At 41.5% G+C, this 25,949-nt stretch overlaps 2 protein-coding genes across 2 annotated transcripts in view; one reads left to right on the top strand and one right to left on the bottom strand.

Annotated features, from left to right (window-relative positions):
• The first annotated feature begins 581 nt into the window (after positions 1-581).
• SPATA22 (spermatogenesis associated 22) lies at positions 582-8,023 on the top strand. Its single transcript, XM_019545740.1, has 7 exons — positions 582-885; positions 1,303-1,431; positions 2,159-2,219; positions 3,636-3,987; positions 4,991-5,120; positions 6,844-6,941; positions 7,528-8,023. Exons 1-7 carry the CDS (start codon positions 843-845, stop codon positions 7,717-7,719), a joined length of 1,005 nt encoding a protein of 334 aa, XP_019401285.1. The 5' UTR covers positions 582-842; the 3' UTR covers positions 7,720-8,023.
• A 1,816-nt stretch (positions 8,024-9,839) lies between these two features.
• The window catches only part of LOC109317200 (transmembrane protein 211-like), a 122,828-nt gene continuing 106,718 nt past the window's right edge, over positions 9,840-25,949 (bottom strand). The window contains exon 3 of the mRNA XM_019545739.1: positions 9,840-12,134. Within this exon, the coding sequence (XP_019401284.1) occupies positions 11,908-12,134 (227 nt within the window). The 3' untranslated portion in view covers positions 9,840-11,907. The remainder of the gene's footprint in view (positions 12,135-25,949) is intronic.

Raw genomic sequence — 25,949 nt, 5'->3', positions numbered from 1 at the left:
GGAAACTACTTTCATAGACCAGATAAAACTTTGGCTCCAATTCATAACCATAAAGGATTTCAGTTTCAAAGACTTGTAAAAATGTTCCTAAAAAATGATTCTAAAATGTTCCTAAAAAATGTTCCTAAAAATTGATTCTAATCATAGAAAATGAGGGTGGGAAGAGAGCTCAGGCGGTCACATCAAGTCCACCCCCTGCTCCAAGCAGGACCGGCCCCAGCTACATCATCCCAGCCAGGGCTTTGTCTACCCGGGTCTTAAACTCCTCCCAGGATGGAAATCCCACCATCTCTCTGGGGAGCCTGTTCCAGCCTTTTAACACCCTCCTCGCGAGAAAGTTCCTCCTAATATCCAACCTCAACTTCCCGTGTCCCTTGTTCCTTGTTCTGCCATCTGCCACCACTGAGAACAATTTAAACATTTGAATGTGTAACGAACAGCTTTTTCTACTCAAAGCTGTTTTATTTTTGAGAGTTTACATTTATTTAAAGTAAACCTAGAGAAAATAATGTAACTAGGAGAAAATATTTCCTTGTCAATAATGTATTGATTGGTAGTGATGTACTCCTATACCTAATTTTAGGTCCCCAAACAGCCCCAAAATGGTCAAATGAGTTTACATCCATAGGTAACTATATATAGGTAAAGGTAAGTATATGCCTAAGTTAATATAGATAAAGAATTATACAAATAATTAAATGGGATTACTGAAAAACTGCTTGTATTTATAGTGCGAGTCAGAGTTTATTTTTTATACAGGTAGATGTAATTGAAATAAAACTTCTACAGGCTGATACTGCAATAGTTAATATACGGTTGCTCATTTGGATATTGTGAAAGCAATGAAGAGGAATTTAGCTGACAGCTCAACTCGTAGTGCAGCAGGTATCAATCCCATTATTATTCTCTAGCTTTCAAACTGTTCTCATTCGGTACCCCGCAGCCCTGTAAACGCACACTCCCGCACAGCCATGAGTTGAGATCCACTGACTGTGTATTTTTTTGTGAGCTGGGCCAGTGTCAATGCTGAACTTAGCAGTCATGGAGTGAGAAAGCTAAGCACATGCACACTTTTGCCATCAGTGGGGCCTGAGATAATAAATTCTTCAGGACAAGGGACTTGCCTTTGCTTATGAAGGACCACACACTTAGGCTGCTATCAAATAAATAAATAACAGGAAGATATGTTAAGCAGTCACTTTTAATGCATTTTATTAATGCAAAGGACAGATTTTTGTATCTCTTTGGAAGGATTTAAGTGTTTTTTATTATATATGATGATGTGTTTAAATTTAATTTTAGGTTGTTTTCCTGTGCCACTGTTCAATCAGAGAAAAAGGAATAGACAGCCCCTAACTTCAAATCCGCTTAAAAATGAGCCAAGTACAAGTTCCACGACTCACAGCTATGACTTTTCTCCCACAACAATGCGTAAAAAATATAATTTTCTTAACACAGCAGCTAAATACATTTTAATTTCATTGTAATATTTGCTAAAATTCTAAGTCTTCTTTATCTAGTGCTCACAAGCACATTTGAGTTTTTTAAAGAAAAATATGTTCTAACTCTTCTGTCCTCTGGGAAGCTTTTTCCCGCTATACAAGTGAACCCTTTTACTGTATGCCTTCAGGGAAGTTGACTTTTTTTGTTCTGTTTTAGAAAATAAAGTAGCTTGCTGGCATTTAAATGGAGCCTCTTGAAACTCTGACCTTTTATTTTCAGTTGATTTCGATCGAAATTCAGAGTCTATGTTACAGGCTCAATCATTTATAATGTGCTATTGTAGTTATGTAGGAGAGAAATAATCTGTCCGCCATACTCTGTTTTGAAATGATATAAAATTCTGCCAGGTTTAATTATTGCTATCATTGTTATTCTCGCCTATTGTTGCTGAAAATACAACTTTCTTTGTGCTTACTAGAGATAATTCTAATACTTGTGGTTTAGGCATCAGCTTAGAAAAATGTTAATTAAAATTCATTTTGAAATAAAGTTATATGTAATTACAAATATCAAAGGGCTAGCTTCTCCATTGTTTTCAGTGAGACTACTTATGTAAAGCACATACACAGTCTTTTGCAGATAGTCTTAAACATATATATCTAGAACATATCAGTGTTTTGGGTTTTTATCCATGTGCAATCCTTTTCCTTTTAAGAATCAGGCTGGAAAGTTGCAAAGCCAGAGGTAGCTCAGCTACAGAAAACAGTACACAGTGGGTACGTAAAAAGTAACTTTTTTTTTTTGGCCTGCTTGTTCTCATTCAGAGAATTTTACTAATTTATTTCATAAAGTTCATTTCACATGTTTACCATAATGTTTAGCCTTACCATGTTTACCATGTTTAGCCTTATAATAAGGCAACTAGTATGTCATTCTGACATTTAAAATATTACTTTGAAAGCCAAGCAGAACATCTTGTGGCTCCTTCGCTGTTAAAACAAAACACATCAAAGTGTAATGTATCAAATGCTGGAAAGAAACTGTATACTTGGAGGTTGGTAAATTCTAGAATTGAATTTGTTCTTATAATGCACATCTTTTGTGAGTCAGGACCTATATAAAGAAATGCTTTATTTATAAGCAGGGATTAGCAGAGAGCCTGTAAAACACCTGGAATAAAACAGAATTCCATAAATCATTTGCTGAATTGTTTTTTCGTATTTCAGATGAAATTGCTTAAAAATAATTTTTAGTTGCAAAATTTGGATTTTCTAATACACCTAGCCGTGGAACCTGAGAAGCTTCAGATAAAGACTTAAAAAAACCACCCATATATTCTGGGCACCTAGAAGGACATATGTTTGCATCCTCTTTATAGAGTATATCATGCCATATGTTTTTAGGAACAGCTACTCAAAAATACTGAGTCCAGCTTAAAGAGAGATGGTGGAATCGAGTCTGATATGCAGGACTCTTGATTTCAGTGTGGCCCCGCCACAGAAAAAGGCCGAAACATTAACATACATTTTTCCTCAGCTATACACAAGCTATTCTATTGACTTAACACACATTTTAAGCAAGAGTAATTCATTGCCTATTGTCCTTACTGAAAATGTTTAAGTCGATTTTTAATTTTAACAGGAAATTCAGTTATGAGCCTTAATGTAAATGCTTGTGGCTGTCAAAGCCACACATCCCAGGGGGAATGCTTTTACTCACTGAACAATTACATTTTTTCCTCTTTCCAGTAGCAAGACTGGGGAAGAATAAATGTCTTTCTGACAAGATCTCCCTAAACCAAACCTCCAACAAGCATGACTAGAGACGGGAGCAGACCACGTGCTTCTTTTGTAAAGTGTGGGTCTTAGAAATGTCAGCCCTAGAGCCTTTTCAAGGAGAGATTTCTGAACAGTGATTATAGGGTGGGATCCTGAACAGAGGATCCTTTCATATCATTTGCAGAATTTCCACATAAAATCTTTAAACATGAGAAAATCATCACGGTCATCCATCATTATTGTCTTGAATAAGAATCAACGTGCTTAAATGCCTGCTGTGGGTCTAAAGAAATAGACATTTTTAAAAGGAGGTTATAGAATTATCCACAGAATGCATGCAATTACATTTTGAATACCAAGATTGATGTTTTACAGATATTGTGATTTTTAACCATAAATTACTTTGCACTGCAGAGCAGAAGAAAAGAATATCAACACGAGGGTTTGGAACAGAAATAAGTATATGCCTCTAAACAGCACATCAGATTTAATATCTGATAGTGAAATAATTCAAAAGTTTGACAAAATGTCCAATACTTTGAGAACTGTTCAGCAGCACAAACCTGACCATAAGGCATCACAGCATACAGACATAACAGAAACAGGACAAATGGACTCTGCCACAGCACAGCGGTCAGTTAAACCCAGCACCACGTCAAGAAGTTTACAGGATCATAGTCTGGCATATAAATTTAAACACAATTTTCCACAAAGTAAAGTTAACGACAAACAGTTTGATCATGTCCCAGAAGACAACACTATTCAGGTAAAAGCTTGGGGAGAGGAAGGAAGGAAAAACTGGAAGTCTGCTTTCCATATTAAAATAACTTTAAATCTCCTGGTCCTTGCAGACAGTTACCATTGCTCCCTCGGCTCTCTCTGCTTCTCTCTGATATGCACCTACACTCACGTGCGCCCCCCCCACCCCCACCCCCAACTATCTTTCTCTCTTTCTAAACTCCTCCTGTACCCTACACACAGAAGTTTGAATCACCTGCTCGGCCAAACACCATAAATCAACCCCAAAAAAACCCTGATATTGATTCTGTAGCAAGTTTGGGCCAACTGCGACTTGTGACTTTGTTTCACTTCACTGGCCAACATGAAATAGATAGTTGAATCCTTATAAACAAATCCAGGGGTTGTGGCCACCCCTTCCTTTGATAGCACTGCACGCAGGTAGCTCACTCTGCTGCTGAGAACTCCCTGGTTTTGGCTGCCGGTCTCTGCTGCCAGTCACCCCCCATACCACCGAGCTTTCTGCCACACGACCCTTTTCAAACTCCTGGATCTGCCCCTGAAACTAATTATCCAAGTACATTTATATTAGTTCTTTGTCTTGCAAGCAATGGTTTTCCACTTGGTCTGGCTTATTAATCCATTGAGTGCACGTGCAAAGAACTATCAAGCCCTATTTATTTTCTCTCTGAGAAGTAGATTTTGGAGCTGCATTCCTAAGACACATAGGCATTTTTGAACATATAACCTTTAGGTATGAACTTCATTCTATGAAATGCCATTGACGTGACTGTGGATGCGAAGAAAAGTGTAATGCCATTATTTTTATTGGAGGATATTTATTTATTTGAGCTGGAAAATATTGGATAATATTTCTGTGATATAAAATAAAATATTTGGATAGTGGATCATGGGGACTTCATAAATCTAAATAAATAATACTAAGTTAGTTTCAAATATAAGATAACGAACATTGCAAAGTATAATTACTGTAAAAGTCTCTAACTGTAGTTTTCTTCCTCCTTTGAAAGAAACTTCCAGCAAACCACTTAAAACTTAAAGAAAAGGACAATTCTCTGAAAATTATATCAGTAGTTATTGAGAGTATGAAGCACTGGAGCCAGTATACTTATAAAACTCCACTACTGTTTGAAGTGCTAGGTATGTATAATTCTTAGTGTCACTGCTGAGACTCCAGGGCAATCCCATAAAGACAATGCAGCTTTTATTATACAGGGACTATGGGCCAAAATATGTAAAGAAACAGACTTCGTAAATGTTGAATCACTTGCCTTTTGCATGAGCCCTCATTTTACCTTTATCCAGGCTTCAAATGTGACCAACATCTGAGCATGGCAAAATGGAAAGCATAATCAGCTTACAAAATTTAAGTTGTCCTCATCCTAAAATTTCTGGTAGTGTCTTGGTGTCTGTCATAATGTTTTCTAGAAAGGTTCAGGGCAATAATAAATAAATTGTGCTAATCTAATCAGTGATTTATGCTGAAATAGAGAATGGAGGAGTTTCAAGGAAATGAGAACTCTGGTGGGTAGCAGTTGTGCAAAAGCAAGTGCAGCTTGATTTACGTGGATCCACAAGGTAGGGAGGGATAGAGGCCAGCACTTTATCAAAGAGAACTGCCGGAAAAGGGAAGGTGGTTGGTTTAGCTACAGAAACTGCCCATTCAGTGGAGTTTTCTTACTGGGCTTTAAATGATAAGTATTCCTCCCGGCTTAATAGGTTTGGCTGACGTGTTATGGTGTACTTCACCTCTGTGGCAGTCTTCAAGGAATGATACCCAATAGGATCTTTCTGTAGTTTAGAAAGCTGGAGCAGAAATTTATCAGTGCCACTTCCGAGCTTGTTTGTAAAACCTGAAGTTGCTGAGAAAAGGCTGAGTTAGCAGAAATGGCATCCTTACCCCAAAGAAAATCACACTCTTCAAAAGGCCTTCACAACCTTTGGGGTTTAGTTGGAACATGTATTGGAAGGAACCCCTTGGATCATGACATCCAGTCGCCTACAATGCATATTTATGCATATTTTGGGATATATTGATTTGAAGTAAGAATAGTTAACATAGGTGAACCATGATACAATGTGCTAGTCACAAAACCCTGCTTATCAACAGTCTAACAAGCCTTGTATGTCACCATAAATTAGTAAGAAAAATGGGTTTTAAGCCAGCACAACAAACATAGGATTATTCGATTTTTCTAAAGAATTGACATACTAAAAGCTGGAGACATTACTGAAGCTAAGAAACAGAAAAGAGTTATACTGAATAACTAAACTAGCAAAGGAATCCGAGTTTTGGAATAATCTTTACAAGAATTAATTTAGGAAACTTTCTAAATTGAAACTGTTATGTTTGCAATGTGTTAAACTTTTCACTTTTATTGACGTTACCTAAAAACAAGCCGGGACAAGAAAGATAGAAATGACTAATTGATTTCACAGTGAGGGTCATCAGGAATATCATAGCGAGTGGGAGTTCAAGAACCTTGCGTATTGAACGGACCGGTTAGAAGTAAGACGTTAATGTTTAGAACTAATTTGCATGTAAGGGTAAGTCAAGTTTAAAAATAATTCTCTTTCAGGCTGTTAGCCTGACAAGAGCCAGTTCATAATGCTGTTTGTGCACGCTTGTTTACTCACTTCTCCGCGACAGCGTGGGGGTTTATCAGGAGCTGGCTCTAGGAAGACCTTCAACTGCATTAGAACGCCCTCTCATGTCAACAGCTGTTGTGCGAGGAAGCTGACATTAATATATAGCTTGTTGTTTTTGGCTACTAAATATTAATGTCACCTTATCTTTTAGATCACGGCATTTAGTACTGATCTGATACTTACATCCTGATCTATCTCTTGCTGGATTGTTTAGGCACACTTGATTCTGCAGTCACACCTGGAGCATTTGAAGCAAAGAACTTTCTTTTGAGAGATAAAAAGGAGAGTCTGACATGTGTATTTTATGAAATTGTAAGTATTTTCCATGTTTTTGTAGGATATACCAAATATGGTGCTGTTAGGGGCTCATTGTATATAGTTAATAAAACTAAATTCTAAAGTATGAAAAATACGAAAACTATTACGTATTATGTCTCCCTCCAAGTGAAAAAAGTGGGTTCACTAATCTGTGGTAGTCATGCTCACAGTTCAGGAAAGACCAGGCTCCTGTGTCACCAAAACTGTGGAAGATATTTCTAGGACTGTCTAGGGACTTTCTCAAATCAGATTAATTTTTAAATTAAGCCACTGGAATCTTGGAGGGAAACAGTTGCGAAGCAGAGGGAGCATCATTCATTCTTGACAATGTGGTCGGTGTGTATTTTATTTGTAGGATAACTTACCACAACCCTGTGGTGCTGCTGAGCCTTTCAGCACCCTGTAGAACAGGGGGTGTTTGCTTGGATCACATGAGCACCACTTCCTAGCACTGACAAGCATGACACAGCCCCCAGAAATCCTCTAAGAACTATACTTACGCTTCAAAAATGTTGAACTTCTTGGTTCAGGCAAAAAGGCAGATCATTTTAACTTTTTGATTATTTTGATTTTGAAAAAGGATCGGGAGCTTCCAAGATTAATTAGAGGTCGAGTGCACAGGTGCATGGGAAACTATGACACAAAAAAGAACATCTTTAAGTGTGTTTCTGTAAGACCTGCAACGCTTGCAGAACAGCAGACTTTCCACGAATTTGTCAGGATCGCAGATATCGAGATGGGCGAATATGTAAAAACAATGAATGAAGTTTGAAGTAATTCTAATTGAAGTAGTAGTTTAAAGTTGAGATTAGACTCTTTTTGATCTGTTAGCATAACTGCTGCATATCTTGACGCATTTAACAAAGCTCATTTCAGCAATATATGCAACACTTGAAAGTACTGTCATACTGTGTGCTATATAAAAATGAAAATATCATTCTGGTTTGTTTTGGCATACCCTCATTCACCTGTCATGGATTTTTGTTGTGCAATGTATTATCTTGTACTGAAAGAAACTGATGACAATTAAAACACAAACATTAAAATATGTGGTTTTATACTAATTGTGCATTGTATCTAAGGTGGGCCAAATTGTATCCCTGCATGAGAGTGAAGAATGGATTTATTAGTGCTATCATGGAAGGTGGGGAGAGTGCGCCATTCATTTCACTGTCATTCCCTCATCCTCTGCGGGTACAGATTTAGTATCACTTTGCGTTATGAATCTCGGCAGCTGGAAGTGGCATATCTGTATCCCTCTCTTCCACCACCTCTACAGGCAGTCCATTCAACAGTGAATGCCATGGCCCCTTTAAGGAGTGGGTTACAGTGGAACCAGAGGGCCACTCCATTAAGTGCTTAGCCAGTAAGTGCTTAACTCAAAAGATTTAAGGGGTTGAGACCCAAACCCCTGCCTTCTCTGAGGGAAACCTATCTAGCAAAAGAAATGACCTTTGCGGATACTTACTCTTCTTGATGCAGAGCACAGTGAGATTGCCTTGTGCGGATGGTCAGAGCAAAGCCTCTGCACCACTTTAGTCCTGTAAAATAGGAAATTGTCAGAAAACTTGTCACTGGCACTACAAGTGGGCTGCAGATGTCACCTTCCCTATTCTGGCTCCACCAAAACCCATGGGAAGAATGGGGAATTGAACCTGGGTCTCTTGTATCACAAGGCTGCACCCTGACCACAGGGGCCATCATTTGTACAGGCCTGAGGTTAAGGAATGAACATTTACACCTCAACTCCCTTCAGGCTCTTCTCTCAAAGTCACTGCTCTGTACCAAATCTTCTAAATTAAAAAAACAAAGATGAAGTCAAGAACATAGTGAACATGAATTATTTTAATATACAGTGTTGGCAATTGTAAACTTCACATTTAAAATAATTGAAATATTTTATTCAACAAGTCAAATACAGAAAACAGTTAATATTCTAAAAAGGAGCCAGCTAGTCAATGCAGAAACACAGTAATGGAAAATACAGCTTTTCATTACACTTAAAAAATTATATATTTAGAATAAAACTTGAACCTGATCCAGTAAATTTTGTGGGTTTTTTTTTTAACAAGAAAACTATTATACACCATTTAACTCGCAGACAATCCTCATTAAAAAAGTGATCTATCAGTGTTAGCAAACGTATTGGTACTAACTCCCCACGTGACATTCTGTGGCGGCTCTGCAGCCTATGCTTCCCCGACTCCGGTCGGAGTCATTCACACTGAGCTCTATCTACTCTTGTAAGTGGCTTTGAACAGGCTCCTTACATGGCAGTTTTGTCCACCCGTGTGTAGACGGCATACAAATTAGCACTATTTCCTCGCAGGATTTAAAATGATATAAAGTTCAAAACAGGCATCTGTTTCTCTTTTAAAAAATGGAGATCATCCCAGAAAATATGTTCAGGTTTTAGTTTGATTATTGTGTTAGAAAAGTGGGAATGATTTTTTAGAAAGTAAAGCGTTTGGCAAATCAGTAGAACCCGCTGAGACAACAGGCTGGAGTTACCAAGGAACTTCCGGCTGGAGCCAAGCCTGCAAATGCTTGGACGTGCAAGTAACTTCGTTTGCATGTACGGTCCTATCGGTGCCAAGGGAATGAATCCCGCTTCCAACTCTGCACAGATGACTAACACTACATTAATAAGCAACGACAGGAGTGGGTTCTGCTGGACTGACCGAAGGGCGCTGACATAAATCTAAAATAATCTGACTTTGGAGTAAGCAGTTAATTCTTTGCAAGAATGCTCTCTAGTTTACACTAACAAATCACTTTTCCTAGTGAAACATTTAGTGAACAATTGTAAACATTACACAAAACAAAAAACCTACAGAATACATTTTATACACATTGTACAACATTTTCAGTGGTTGATGAGAATTTTTAGTTTTTTTAGTCCTTGATCCTGTCTTGTACATTTGTTTGATTGTAAAGGCACAGGTTGGTTAAGAAAGAAAAGCCTGCATCCCTCTCTCTCTCTTTCTCTCTCCTTTGTGGTTATGATTTTCCATTGACCTGTCGTTATTTTTTCAGTCTTTACCTTCTTAATTTTACATGAAACTTTCCAAACTATTCCAGCAACATATGAGAAGAAGAGCACAAGATGCTAATAAGAAGCACATGTTATGTACAGAGAAGACTGAAATCTATCCTATTTACTTTTGGAGGGCAAAGGACATCCCCTCAGCCTCGTATTTGTTACCCATCTGGAAGATTTAATTCCCAACTGAACTTATGCTGTGACCAAAACCACACAGCTCTCTCCCTATGTACTTGGTTCTGCTTTCACATCTGTATTTCCCAATATTAGCAGTGGAACTTAATGCGCATGATTTGTCCTTCGGGGCTCACGATGTAACAACAAACTTGTTCTGTAGAAAATACCGCACGCTTCTGTCTGAGCTCAGAAGGCTTAAGAATGTAAACACGATTTCTACAGCACTTTGATGCATACTGGAATAAAATAAAGTGATTGTTCTGCCTGGTCTCATTTTCTTATACACCCTCAATGCTTCTCCATCTGTCCCTTCACACACCTTTTTCACCAAAGAAGAAATTCACGAATAATCAGTAGTCGGGCTCATGTAATTAGTGAAAAAGCATGAGTAATCTGATCAATTAATTAAGTTACAAACCTGAAAAGTAAGTTTCAGAATTAAAATATTTATTAAAAGAGAACTGGACATAATTATGATACCAAAGAAATGATGATCTCGTGACACAATGAAAGGATGGGAATTTTACTTTTATTTTCAGTGAGGAACATGGAGATGGAGCAGGATTAGAACCCAATTATTCTTTTAATTAAGGCAATTGGTGCATTTGTTTGAATCCTTGGCGGTAATGAAGATAAAAATGCCACTGCTGGAATTAGACTTCATAAATTTCACACAAAAAATACCCATCGTCTATGGCATTTTTCTAGTCAACATTAAATTTAATGTCATGTCATTGTTGGAGTCTGCCATGCATACTCATGTCAAATAGCATGCGCTCCACAATAAATCACACTCTTGTGGAAAAAGATACTATTCAAAATGAGTGGGAATATGAGAATCTTGTCCATTCTGTCTCACATTTTGGTGAACCTTTGTCATGAGGCAAATAGCGTTTGTTAATGAAGTCTTTACCCCTCAGATTTAAAGAAACTAAAGTGAGCCAAAAGCAATTATAGTTCAAAGGATTCCACACAACTATACGCAAAGTATAATCTAAAAACTGACTAAACAAATGCACTTGTTACGTATACTTATTTTTCTGCTTTAAGCTGTTACATTGGTATTGGGCCCTTTGAAATGGTTAGATCTCTTTAACAAAAAGGTTGCTAAAATGTATAGCGGTCACTATGGAGGCTATACGTCCCAATTATTAGATGGGTACAGAAAAGTGTGCCTAAAAATTACAATATTCAGGCACACAACTAACATGCATTGATTAAAAAAGACATTTTTCTTGCTTACAATGTTTGTCATAGATAACAAGCTTCATTTTACACCCTTACGCTAGCAGGAGCTTATCTACTCATCATAATTGTAACAAAATACCATCACTGGATTTAAAATGATTGGGTTCATAAAAGTTCTGACATTGAATACTATATAAAAGTGAATTGAGGCTTTTAAAAGGTTTCGAGACATAAAAGAAACTGTTTGGGAGGTAGACAGATGTTTTGAGGATAAACAGATTTTTTTTTGTCTAAGGCATTAAGCCATTGTATATTTCTAGCAGTATAAAAGCTGCTAATGAATCTTATTTCAATTCCAGAGTGTTAGCGTCTCATAGTGACGGAAGACTATCAATGCACTTTTGGTCTCTGAGTCTGACCCTCTCCCCTTCCCCTGGTCTTCAATTTTGTGTGTTTTGTTTTTAGCAATACAGCTAAAAGGAAGTGCTATATAATACTCGCTGCCTATGGATTGCAGACAGGAGCGTTCTGCTGTCAAATACGAATAAAATACTATAAAATAGTAGGTATTGGAGTCGGAGATATGTGCTCTTTTGGTGCATATTTTGCAAAGAATGGTAAAAAGACAGACAACATGACTCCAACAATGGCCAGCATATACCCCCATCCAATCTGGCAGTCTCCTGCATAGTAGATTGCTGAATTCTCGCAGAATTTCTTCACAGTAGCAGAGTTGAGACCAAAAGGATAAACCAAGAGCCCAGAAGCCATGATGAACACTAGGGAAAAGAGAGAGAGCGATGTTTGTTAAACATGACGGTTCTTTGGGGAAATGAGTCTTATTTTAAAGCAGTGGCTACTGGTTCAATTAGTGTCAACAGGTAAAACTCAGTACTGACTTAAAAAAGATGGATCTGTCTTGGAATTCTTGGTTCTTTTTATTACGAACTCCTTTGGAGAGCCATGCTGTAATCTGGTACCATGGAGACTATTTGTTCATCATTATGGTTAATCATTGTTTGTTGGGGGTTTATTGTGTATTGTTTTTACCGAACCCCCCCCCAGTTTTGGTGATCCACCTCTACAATAACCCCCGTATTGAACCGTCTCTATTTCTGCAAACTTGAAACTGCTTGCTGTGGTTCTTCGAGGTGAAAGTTTAAATCTAAGCCCTTTGGCATACTGTTCAGGTCCAGATTTTGCCACGGTATGTGAGCACAGCTTTACTAGAGTCAACTTGTACAGAAAGGACTTGGCCTTAATTTCCATTTGGCTGGTTCTGTAATGATCTCTATCACATCCTCATCTTGTCTTCTAGCATCTCACCACACATGGAGATAAAGCAATGGACAGAGAGTTTGGAGCTTGAAATGTATTGGACTAAAATTCCTCATATCAACAATATTCTAATATTTCTTTTCCAAAGGACGTACAATGCACTTATAGATACCTTACATTTTAAGTACCTTAAAAGATATATTCCATAACCCATGCTGGGAAGCACATGGCCAGATCATACCCTCATATGCCGACAGCCAGTTGCAAAACTCCCCCCACGTTCCCAGGATCCCACAGGGCTCCAGCGAGCTGAGCAGAGGCAGCCCTGGCGAGGAACGCGTGCTGCATTGGCAGTGCTGATGAAGCTGCCTGTTGTAAGGCCAAATTGCCTACTCAGTGTTTAGGAAAGGACAGTGAGTCTGAGAGTGTCCCTGCTGGAGCAGGTGTAGTGGAAATGTTCTTCCAGAAGCGGAAATGCAGGGCTGGAATGAGATCACACATTTTGTGCGGGGAGCCTAGCCGTCCCCTCAGCCGCAGGATTGTTGGACGGGCCTCGGAGCCTTTTCTTTTGGCTCGGCTCACAAAACCCCACCGCCCAACAGGCCAGTCAGGGAAAACTTCCTAAGGCTAAGACCATACTTACTCATAGAGATTTCCCCTTTCTAGGATTTAACCATATGAGTGGGAAACCCGGAAAAAAGTGTCATCTAATGTAACTCATACTATCTCATGTGTCTCCAACCTATGGTTCATGGTCTCCCACGCTTCAGATCATTATTTAAAAAAAAAAAAAAGAACGAATATCTTGCCTAGTTATGGAAATACACTTTTTTCTGGAGTTCTTATTCCTCCTTATGCTACTACAAATGTGTCATTTGCTCCTAAGATGGCTCCAGTGAGCGGAAACAAAATTAACTACAGTTAAGTATGGACTGATAGATTATTCATAACTAGCTAATATTTAATACAACCTCAACATGGTAATGCAAACATTACATGACTTGCCATGCATTTAGAGTAGAACCATGCTGCTTAACACTAATGGATCATCTGACTGGTGTGTAAGCTTTTTCAATTGTAAAACAGGAGAAGCATGATCTAGAAAAAGAGGATTCAAGCACCCCCTGTGACTTCTTTTGTTTGCAAAATTTCTTTCAGAAAGTTAGTGAGGTGCTCGGAGCCAGAAGGTCCAATCTGCCCGTGCTGGTGGCTCCTTTTGCCTTGGGCAGTTTGACTAAAATTGTTCCCTTCTGGTGGAAAAGGACCCATTGATGAAGGCAGGGTGGAGATGCACCTTATGGACTAACTGAATCAGAGATGCATGATCTTTTGTGAATGTGAGCTCTTGCTCACAAAATCCTCGGTCTCTCTGATTCAGTTAGTCTATAACAGCGGGCCTGGAGCTTTGCAGATTCATGGCGCCTCTCATTAGACTTGAGCCCCCCCCTTGGAAAATGCCAGTTTTTGGTTTCACTCATTTTTGACTACAGAAGAACAACGAATAATTCTGCTGCCGCAAAGAACTCAGAGCACAAACTCTGGGTTTATCTTGTGAATCTGATCTGCACACCTACCAGGGTGAACGTTGCATGATGTCCCATAGCACCCCTGAAAGGCTCTCCAGGCACCCCGGTGTGTCATGGCACCCTGGCTGAGAATCGCTGGTTCATAAGGTGTGTCTCTACCCTGCCTTCTGCTTGACTTCAGTCTGCCATGGCTAACTACCTCTCTTCGCACCCGTGGAGCACACTCCTTCCTGGCCACCATGAGCTATAAACCACCACAGAACAAGCAGTAAAGCGCTCTCCAAAAGGAGGACTAGTCGCAACCGTACTGATCTCTATGTTTCTCTGGAACAATTAACGTGGTACGAGAGGGCTGCTTGCCAGTGACTGGCATTCTGTGCCAATCACCCTGCTAACGCCTCTTGCATGTACACAGGAGTAGTGCTGCGACCAGCACCTGCTTCTAGGGTTTGCCTCCTAAGAAGGCTTGTTTGGGGGGGTTTGAGCCCTGCATAGAAATCAGTCCCTTGGCCTCCAGCTGTAGGAAGGAATAGATTCCAGGGTTTCTCAGAGAAGGGAAGCTGAAGGAAAAACATCCTTTTTTCCACACTCGGTATGAAGCACACAAAGCCACGGGCTGCGTAAGGAAATGCTGACCTGAAAACAGCCAATGTGTTGAGGAGAGGCATCACCAGGCTCGGAGATACTGGAGGAGCACCATGGATGCTCGTGCCTCCAGGCCTCTGAGAGCCCAAACCCACCATCGCTGTCGGGGCCAAGCAACTGCCCAAATGCAATGAAGTGGCATTATCACAAGCATGTGGCATGCCTAAAACTAATATACGGGCTAAAAATGATTTACATGAGCACACTGTCTAGCAGAGGACACTGAGCTTCTGCAGTGGAAGAAATTGGGACTGTGACTTAAATAACCTTTGCCAGGAAAGCTGAGGGACACCAGGTTTGCCCAGGCAGCAGGTGCTGCTCTCAAGAAGTTCCCCACGTCCTGCAGTGCTCAAAGGCAACATCCCAGCACTCCCAGAACAGGGAGCTTCTTATCCTCTGCACTGAACAAGCAGCATCCTGCCCTGTTATCTAAAGGCCCACAAAGACAGCTGGAAGTAGAAAAGATTCACAGTGCACAAACTTTTTCCCACTGCCTGAAGAAATCCAAAATGGCCTCAACATCGCCAAAAACACTGGACAAACCTGGACCTCCCCCCAAACGGCCATGCACAATTGTGCCTTGCAGCCCTGCACACCACCGACGACACTAGCATTTACTCTTTTGTCCACTTGGTTGTTTAGAAAACAAGCACGTGCTAGGCGTTTAATATCCGCCCGTGTCCATCTCCTCCTCTACTGAGTCGGGCACACCTATCTTGACGGTGGTGCTCTACACTGCTAGCAACACTCTGACTGTTATTCGGTGATGGGATCTGCATTGTGAGTTAATGGCAGAACCCGTTTTGAAGGAAAATTGCTGGAACGTTAGGAGCGAATGTGTCCAGACATGAAATGGGCTAAGAAAAGCTGCTGTTGGCCTTATATCTTCTGGCATGTCATAGGCTGACCTCATCAAACTCAGTCATATGAGCCACGCTGTGCCCCGCTCCTTACAAAGGCTCCGCATCCTGAATGGCCTGTTGTTATCACAGAAGCCGAGCTTTCAGACATGGTGCTAATGACTGCTTAATAGCGCTGTCTATCAGCAGTGCAGTTAGCTAGGAGAATGCACAAAGAAACAGTGGGGCTCCAGTTAGGCTCTTCATCCCACATTTATCCCTCTGCACAGCTTTAAAACAACAAACATCAATTTCAGACGTGTCGGGATGCGGCAGAGCATTACGATGATCTATTGTCGAACGCTGCCCTCAGGTCCAGCACACAAGACAGACAGAAAACTAGACAGGAAAGATAATGCTTTATATCCTCTTCTGCAACATACAGGGTTTCCAAGGGGCTCAATGTGAAAAGAAATTGTTTAATTTTACTTAACAGTCTGGACTGATCTTTTGATTCGTATAACTGGAGGCACTGATCGCTCATCAGATGCTGGATTCTCGTTAAAACATTAATAATTTTGTTGTAATATCTTTGGCATGTGATCTTGGTTGCCTTTAAGTATTCCCCACTTGGGTTCGCCCCAGTAGTCACAGTCACTGCTGACTGTATGATTAATAAAGTCGAGCCCCCTCTCGCGGTTCTGGTTCGTTCTGTGCAGGAATTGTGTGAACGTTTGAGAAGATGCTGTACAAAATACCTAGGTGATAAATCTATGGAAATATGGAAATTCCACACAAAGAATCTTTGATTTACTTTTTTCTTTTTAAAAATGAATGATAGGATTTCACATTTTTACTTCACTTGGCAGATTTACGACTGTTCACTAATCTGCAATTTGCTGTGTAGGGCACAGGGGGCACCAGCGTACAAAGTACTACGGCATATGCCCAACAAAGTCCTGGAGCACAAGTCCCGTTTTTGACTTCTTTCTGTATGGCTGTCTGAATGGTCCACATTTGTAGTGTTGAGATAAAAGCACAACTTTTCCAGCAGGAAGAAAGTCAAGTGAAACCTTAGCTAGGCCTAGCAACGAGTGCTGTATGCAACATATCAGTCAATCAAGCTGTAGCGTTAATGAAGACATTATGCATCTGGTTTGGATTCTTACTTTTTCCCCCCCTCCCTTCTCTTGTAACTGGTGTCTTCATTTACAAGGCACCACTGAAAAAGGTCGCCTTTTCTGGGGTCCTCATATGACAGCAAAATTATGGCCAATCATCAAATTAAGAAATGTTCCCAAATAGAATTAAAATGAGGTACAGTCAGAAAATATTCACTGTCATTTTTCAGTCAACCAGAAGGGGCATTTCACAGACACGGGCCCTTTCCACTGACTTCTCTTCACCTTCGCGGCTCTACGGAGCAGTCCCCAGGCCTATGGCTCTCTCCTCATTTCATCCTCGAGTCCCAGAAATGATAGAAAATGAGGGTTGGAAGGGACCTCAGGAGTCACCTAGTCCAACCCTTCATCATAATCTTCTCCCACTCTTTGCTTGTCTCCATTTCTTCTCTAACTGCCTTTTTAGTCTCCTATGGAAATAACAAAATAATTTTTGGAGGCTTGGAGCTTCAATTGCAACAAAAAAAAAAAGAGAGAGGGAGAGCGGAGCTCAGAAACAGGAAACCGCTGTCACCAAGCTTAACAAGGACTTCAAGTTGTTCGCCTGCTGTTGGTTCGGATAGCGAATGTATCTAATAGCTATATTCTGGAAGATGGAAGCAAAGATCATCAACCGATGAGCTTAGTGGGCACTGGTTACACACAGTCTCTTAATGGTTCCAGTAATTCAGCACCACTCAGTCAACCGTATTTAGGGCAAAACCAGAGTGTCCTATGAAATGCAGGGCTCTGTGCTTGGGATGCATTAGTTTACGTATCACACAATCAAACCAAGATACACTAGGCAGTACTTGGTCTGAGGACACGTTACACGAGTGTTCAGAAGGAGAACTGCCTACCTGTTGTTTCAGTTAGCCCACCTGAAAGAGCAGTGTCCTAATTTGGCTTTTAGCTTGTGAGGCTATATCTATCCCCAGGCCATGGAAGAACCTGCACCTGACTGAGAATTGGAGGCCCCAGCGGTTGCGGCTCCAGTCTCCTCCTGGGGAGGGCGGCTCCTCGGGCCCGAGATGCCTGAGACCCGCTGCAGCCGTCTCTAGGAGGCAGCTTGAAGCAGGGCCCCTCGAGGGACAGAGCTTGGAAACAGCCTGTGTCTTTGCAATTCCACTCTCACTGGGTTTATTGTTGCTAGGACTCCTTAGGCAGGAGGACTTTGGCCCACAGTCTTTGCAAAAAGTACTGTGGCGAAAGATAGACCCCAAGAAATCGCATTGGGTTCACTTCATTTCACACATGCATATGCAAATAAAAGAACACAAATGTACTGGAACATCAGTGCTTTGCAAACAGGACGTTCTGGTGTCGCCCGTCTGTTATCGATTTCAAACGAAAGTGATCTGCTTACTGTGGACAAAGCACTGCACGCTGGAAACGATGGAATACACTATGCTCGTTTACCATCTTCCTAAAATTAGCTGCTGTAGAGAGATTAGTTTGTCCTTGGATCTTAATTTGCTTACACAAGGAGTACATTATACTCCAGATACTTGTGACTAAGCTGGATTAATTGGAAGGTTGGGAAGACATTCATACAGTCATTACAATTAGTGCTCAAAGGGATTTCCTCCAGCAGGCCTGCCTGCATATTCTCCTGGCCCTAGTATTATCTATCAGTATTATTATCTATCCTATTCTCCATGTGACTTACCTCTTTTGGGAACATTTTCAGTGACAGACGACCGCAAACAAGCAAGCTGTTGTACTGTCTACCTGCTCTTTTCATTAGGAAGTCTTCTTAAGCTTTAATCCAGCGTTGCTCTTCTTAAGGCCATTAGTTCCTAAAACAAAACTCTCAACTGACTTAAAACTTATCTCCTCCAAGTTCTTGCCTCATGCTATATACTTCCCTTAATAAGACGAAAGAAATAAAAGGAAAAGTTTATTCCAGTTTAAACAAGACAAAGATGCTCTACAAAGCTCTCTGTATCTAGCACACAATTAGTAGTACAACAAAAGGGAATCGAGCAGGACCACAGCTGGCCGGTCACCTACAAGACACCTCTCTTCTACCCCTTCATTGTTCTGTGGCACAGACCCTTATTAAGCAAATGCCCTGCGTGGCATGCCTGCAAGGTCTCCAGGGTCAGGGTATTTCTGCTACCAGGAGGCAGCACGTTCCAGAGCCCTCACCTACAGATACACTGTCCAGATCTGCTAACAAAGGGAATCCAACGGGCCTCATATGTCCATTTTCCAACCCTCTGTGTTCTCAGGTCAACAAGGAAAAGGTCTCCCTTCTGAATGTGGTTAATTATCTATGTTGGGCCACTTAATTTTCTGAAGAGGAAGCTCATTAAGGATCATCCCATGTTACTGTGTGAAGAACTGACCCTCCCTGCATCCCTCTGTTCTCCCCAACAAAGAAATCAAGAACAAGTGACCGATGCTGCAGAGCAGGGCTCAGCAACGTGCTGGAGGCGGAGGCAATCCCCGAGCACTGGCCACTTCCATCCCAGCCTGTGCTGCCGCTCCCTCCCCCCACGCTCCCAGTGGCACAGGGACTCCCTGCCACCCAGGCAAAGCCCCCGCTGCTCAAACACCACCACGGCCCCTCAGCTCTGTGGGCCAGATAACATGGCTCTGCAGGCTCTAGGTTGCAACCTGTGTGGGGTGTAGCTGCTGCCTGTGCAGCTAGAACGAAGTAGCAGGATAGCTACTTAATTAGCAGTAGCTTAATACGAGGCCTTATTTCCCCCTGTCCAGCTGCTGAACCAGCCTGTTTTCATGTAGAAAGCAGAAGATTAGGACAATTCAGGTAATTACCAAGCCAGTAAATGGACTCGCTGTCGCATATCCTCCCAAGCAAATGGAGATGTACAAAACATCTGCTATAACATCTTTAGGCATTTGCCATTCAAAACATGTAAAATTTAGAAACTCACAGATGGATCATCTTGCAGAGCTAAAGAGCAAGTTTAAATAAAGCCGCAGCGTGCCGAGGATATCCATTGCAAAGGCAGTCAGTCTGTTCCCTGAAACATTCTTACAAGGGACACACGCCAGAGCTACTTCCATATGTGCTATAACTGCTAAAATAGTCCCCAAATGCTTAACTCCAGTTTTACAAGAAAGTGGTTGCTAGAAACATCAGAATGCCTCGTCCATCTTTCACAGAGTCCTCAGCTCTGCTCCCATCCCTGCCGTGCCAGGTGACCTTAGCCAAGTCATTTCTCTCCGTCTCTTAACACCCCCTGTATAAAACGATACTTCTTTTCTGGGGTTGGGGCTACACGTGAAAGGTGCAAATGTTCTAGCAGTGGTTTGCATAGGACTGTGCAAGCCAAAACGAGATTGAATTTCTGTGCCTTGCACTGCCCTGTGGAAACTATCGACTTGGGCTCCTAGAGAAGGAAATAAGTACTTTGAGCAGGGTTTGATGGAAGCAGACTGGAAAGCATTGGAAACTACCAAGTGACATTTGAAATGCAAATTCAATGTAAATGAACCAAACTGGAAAGGGAAACTTTAACAATGGGATAAACAAAGCCCTCCCAGAATCCCATGAGACCCTGGGAGAGGAAACTTCAGAGGTCTGGAAAGCTCGAGCCGTTATTGGAGGCCCGTTCTTCTCCACTGAACTACAGACAGGTGCAGGTCAGGTACCCACCATTCAAAGTCTTGAAAACCGCCCCATCAATTATCCCATCAAATGGAAGCTGAATAAAGAGCAGGGAACAGAGATGATAATGCCTACGTATGTGGTATCAAAATGTAGCTATCTTCTTTTGTCGCTGAACAAAGAGCTGGAACTAGGAATAATGATACAGCCACTTTTACCATATTACAATTTAGCTATTCTCTTTTGTGTAAAGAATTACTTCACTGGTTTAATTTCAGTCAAGGATGTCTGAGAATTTTGTATCCAGCTTGGATTGTTGCCAAATAAACTGAAGATTATGCCAATTTCTTTTCCAGCTCAGTTAAATGGAGTGGCTCAAAAGGTAGCATTTAATGGGTATAATACAAGTGCGGTTATAAAGAAAGCTATTTAGCTTGTCAACACTCTGTTAGCATATTTTCCTTTGTTAACACTATTATAAAATGTCTTCAACATCTATGTTGAAAAAGAGGTTGAGGGTCTGACTAAAGCTCACAAGCGGAGTTATTGCGGCAGACATAGCGACTGCTGTGCATTTTTCATCTCGGTGGGAGTTTGCATCACTACAAGTGGCCAGATGCAGGCTTAGCTGTGTGCCATAATCTTACACCGTTGGCACCCTCTTGTAATGGAGAGACTTTAATCCAGCAAAGCACTCAAGCACGTGTCATGTTAAGCACCTGGACTGTCACATTGATTTGACTGGCATTATTAATTTACTAAAGTACTTTGCTGGATTGAAGCCTCGGTGAATGAAAAGAGGGACAGAAATTTCCCTTTGTGCTGCACAATATAACCCCAGCACTAGTGTTTTATTAAAGTGGGTTAAAGGAGGGAAGTGAGGAAAATATGCAGCAAAAGTTTGTGCTTCATGGCATGCATTTGTTGGATGGATCTGAATGACTCAAAAGCAGATTTAGCAATTTCAATGCTGCACTGATCATGGGAATAATGACCACCAGGTAACGGCTAATCTAGGGGTCCCCCCAACCTTTGGTAGCCCGAGGGCAACAATACTGAGCAAGTAAATGTAGTGCGGGCTCACCCTATCAACTGTGGGTGCTTTGCTCACCCCATCAACTTGGGTTTTAACCTTTTAATTGTGAAGGCCACGAGCAATGCTGGAAGTCCTGCAAGCAACGTGCTACCCACAAGCCCCAGGCTGTGTGGTTCAGTGAACAAACTGCACAGTAACCACCAGACAATGATAAGGAGAAGAGACAGTGTTCAGCTGAGAAAAGGCACATTTGTAACCTGGTTTTCCCTGGTTTCACTTGGTTTCTATGAGTGGGAACTGCTTGAGACGATACAGTGGCTGTCAGAAATAGCTGCATGCTACTGAATGATGGGCAGAGGTACCCATATGGAAGCTGTGGAGTTTTGCATCATTCTCTTGTGCTTATAAATGTCCATGTAAGGATTTCGGACCCTCTTAAGGTTCACTGCAGTCAGTACCTACTGTGGCACTTGCTTTTTGAAGTCAGAGCACTAAACTCACCAAGCACTCCATTCTACAGGCAAATATTTCCTCATTGTCTCTAATTACGTAGGTTATGCAACTCAAAGGGATGTGTGAATGAGCCACAGAATACCAGGGCCCTCATGCTACTTGTAGCATGGGATGTTGGACCCACCAGCACACACATCCCCAGCCACCCCTTTGGGCAGGTGCAGTGGATCTGCTTCCGTGATCTAGGGCGTCCTGGCCCAGGACCTTGCAGCTCTCTAAGCCTTGAACGCCTCCCTGAAGATGACCTTCCTTAAGATAAATAAGGTTTCGGTAAACTTAATTTAGCCCCCTGTGCAGAGATGCAGCTGATTCCCCATCACACGAAGTCTCCAGGAATGAGCATCTTCCCAAGAGCTACGGTATAGCTCTAACAGATGGTATAGACTTGATGTAGAAATTGCCTTGATTTGTTTCTTTGCCCTGTGTTAGACAGGAGGTTAGACTAGATGGTCACATTGGTCTCTTTTGGGCTTTACAGCTACAAATCTACGGTCGCTCAGCAGGCCCAGGCCATCCAACTCCGTTCTAAGGTTCAACAAGGTCATCTTTTTGTGGCAATAAGTATCATTTCACGTGAGTCAAGGTGACAGGATCTGGTCCACGGGAAACTTAATGGAGTCTTCATATTATCCCTTCAAGCAGGTAACCTGAAAGCATACTTTACCTACGACTTTAGAAAAGGCTGCAAAAGCCAGTGCCGTTCTAGTGACCTCGGAGGTAACATTTTACTGCCTGTTTTCTGCATGGGAACAAATGATGAAACTTCATTATCTCGGAAAAGTGAGTGGTAGCAAGGAGCAGATTTATCGGTATTATGTGATTATCTATGGACCTAATCATGCAGTTATAGAGTTGCACGTCAGACACTAAAAAGGCTGAAATGATCTAGCACTGTGTGGACTAGGCTGAGTGACTGCATTTTATTATCAGCAAGGTTAAAAGACAATGCAGCCTATTTAGCAGACTTTAAAGGCTTTGCAAGAGACAATTCGTCTGAAAAAAAGCAATCTGAGTTGCCATATAAACGCCTTGCAAAATTCAGAAGGTCACAGAAGTCTAGTAAATTAGATGCACTCTAATTTATTATAACCTTTACAGCTTTCTTCTTTATATTATTTTTCATATTATTATGAATTGAGATGAATATATTCCAGCATAACGTTAGGCCGTTTAGACCTGTGCTCCCTTTAGGTATTATACCTCACAGTATGCACAGGTTGCATGTGTGGGTGTATGTTCTTGGCTCTGATTTGTCTTTTTTTTTTTTAATTAAAAAATAAGCGTGTGCTAATGAGAAATACCCATTACATCTACTATAGTTTAGCACACAGAATAAGGTATGTTTTCAAAGCAGCTGCTCAGCCTCCTCTGATCGTACTGGCTATAAAAGCAGTAAATACCTGCGCACATCTTGGGCACGTCATCTAGATGACCTTAACACCAGCTAGTTAAGAGCTGCTAGTACCTGTATGATTTCAGTTTACTGTTGGATACGTTCAATTTGCTGCGAGATATATTGTGCGGTGGAATAAAAATATACTCTGGCCAGCGAACTCTGATTGCGTTGCGCATGATATTACACACATGGTGATGGTCACTGCAGCATGTCAGCCTCCTCTGCTGATTGCACCGCGCAGCCATAGCACTTCTCACCCTCGACATGGAGACATAGGTACCGCTTGGCTCAAAGTCACCCAGCTGGAATTGTTGTAGGAGAAGCTTCTTTATGGGATGAGACAGACCCCCATAAATGAGACTGTACGGAGATCTGACGTTAGATCAGAAAAACCTGTTATTAACATTGCATTGCATCATACCTGCCTTTGCACTCCAAAAAAGACTACCCAATTATATACAATTACATGCAAATATCTCTGCATGAAATTACTGCTAGGGGCTTGAATTGGGGCTTTGTGTTCATAGGTGGGACTTTCAAAAGAACTTGAGTGATTTAGGAGCACAAGTCCCAGTGACTAGGGATGAGAGCTGGGGTCCTGAGCCACATGGGTGATTTTCAAAACTCGATGCTGTCTCTCAGTTGGCAAGAGCTCTGGGTGCAGCCAGGTCGGACTGTCCTGCATTTGAATTCCAGGCTCCAAGCCAAAAGGCTTACCAATAAAAATCATACCACGCTCAAAGTACTAGGCTCCTGGAGGTTTCTGTATTTCAGCACTTCTAGTAAAGGAGAAAGTCCCTTTGTCTCAGAATAAAAATAAATTAAAGTGGGACCAGAGTAGTCTATTTAAATGAAAGTACCGCGTTACCCCTGGTGTTTAAGTTTCTGCTCAACAACAGTAATTCCCCTTGCCCCGGCATGTCAGTACTCGGATCTTGCTGTAGTTGTCCAACCTGAGTCTCTGTTTGGGACAGGGTCTGAGATCCAAAGGACCTAAAGCAAAGCTGCAGACGGACCAGAAACTTCTACTGTGATGCTACATGTTTTCTCCCCTCTGCCCTCCCCTCAAGCTGCTTAAATCCATTTTTCACGTCTCCTGAGACTTGCAATTTAAACCAAGCAACTGTTTGGGGAAATAGATCTATAAAGAAGCTGGTGGCCATTAAGTACCACCCTTACATCAGGGGTGACATGACCATAAGAGCTATTCAGTGAATTTATTTTGACTTTGCACATCCCATACTTTTCCTCTCATCAAGATCATTGAAAGGCATGTTATTTGGCAGCAGTGAGTCAACAGCATTGGAGAAGCTCAGTACCCAAGAAAGATGTTTGTGTCTCACTCCGTTACAGCAGTGCTTCACATCCCGACGATCTCCAAGCCTGAAGGGACGCTGTATTTATTATCACCTCCAGAGGCAGGTATTTTACATAAATGGCTGAAGGTGATTAAAATGCATGGCAAGCCAGCATCTTATTTGCAACGCTATCATAAAAACATGCCTAAAAGAAAAAGGTATCATGTATCCTGTTCCTGACTTAAGCTAAAAAAAAAAAAAAAAAAAAAAGGTTATCTGCATATTTCCAAGAGCACAGGAGAAACTAGGAAGACTCAAATTGCTTGTTTTCATATCTGCTAATAAAAACTCTTTGACAGGGTCAAAGTCAGGTGTTTCTATTTATCAAATGTCCTAGTCCTGTGAATGTCATCATTCAGGAGAAGTACACGTAGTGCCACCTGATCATAAAAAACAGTTCTGTAACAGCCCTCATTTCACGCTACTGATTCTGACACATCATAAATCAGCAACACTGCAAGTAATGTTGGAAATAATTGTCTGTTCCAGAACTCCCCCTTCTTTTTATGGCCCAGGTGCTACGCAGTCTCAGCCATATGTCGGACTGCATGCACTGAAGTCACTTAGAAAGGTAGGGAGTGTTTCTTCACACATCTAACCATAAATATTCCCTGGATATTTAGACGTCCAACATTGTCATTTTGCTAATTAAGAAAATCTGACACAGTCTTTGACTTACACAATGATTTTCCTAACCTTCTAAAAACTATTTATGGAAATAGCGATGGCTTAAACCAGGCATACCGCAAAAAGTAAACGTGCCAGGGCTTGACAAGGCACAGGAATCCTGCCTGACAATGTCAGACTACCTTGGTCTTGAAGCCCACTTTCACCTCTGTTTAGCAAGGACAAGTCCAAAGTCCTGCACTGAGGAGGGAACAATCCCACGCAGCGGGACAGGGTGGGGGTGATGGGCTGGGCAGCAGCTCTGCAGAAAACAACCTGGGGGGTCACAGTGGACAAGAAGCTGAATATGAGGTGAATATAAGTCAGCCAGTGAGTCCTTGTTGCCAAGAAGGCCAATGACATCCTGGGCTGCATTGGTAGGAGCAGCTAGAAAACTCGGCTAGACAAAGCCTTGGCTGGGATGACGTAGATGGGGCTGGTCCTGCTTGGAGCAGGGGGTTGCACTAGATGTGACCTCCTGAGCTCCCTTCCCACCCTCATTTTCTATGATTCTATGAATGTATCTGACCAGTGCCTTGAACCAAACTTTACTGCCCAGTCCTGGGGTCCTCCAGAACTCAGTGAACGCACTTGATT

This window comes from Crocodylus porosus, unplaced genomic scaffold (genome assembly GCF_001723895.1).
Source record: "Crocodylus porosus isolate Cpor-Errol unplaced genomic scaffold, CroPor_comp1, whole genome shotgun sequence".
NCBI classification, from domain to species: domain Eukaryota; kingdom Metazoa; phylum Chordata; order Crocodylia; family Crocodylidae; genus Crocodylus; species Crocodylus porosus.
The sequence above is the reverse complement of the archived record's forward strand: the minus strand, read 5'-3'. Positions and strand labels throughout refer to the sequence as shown.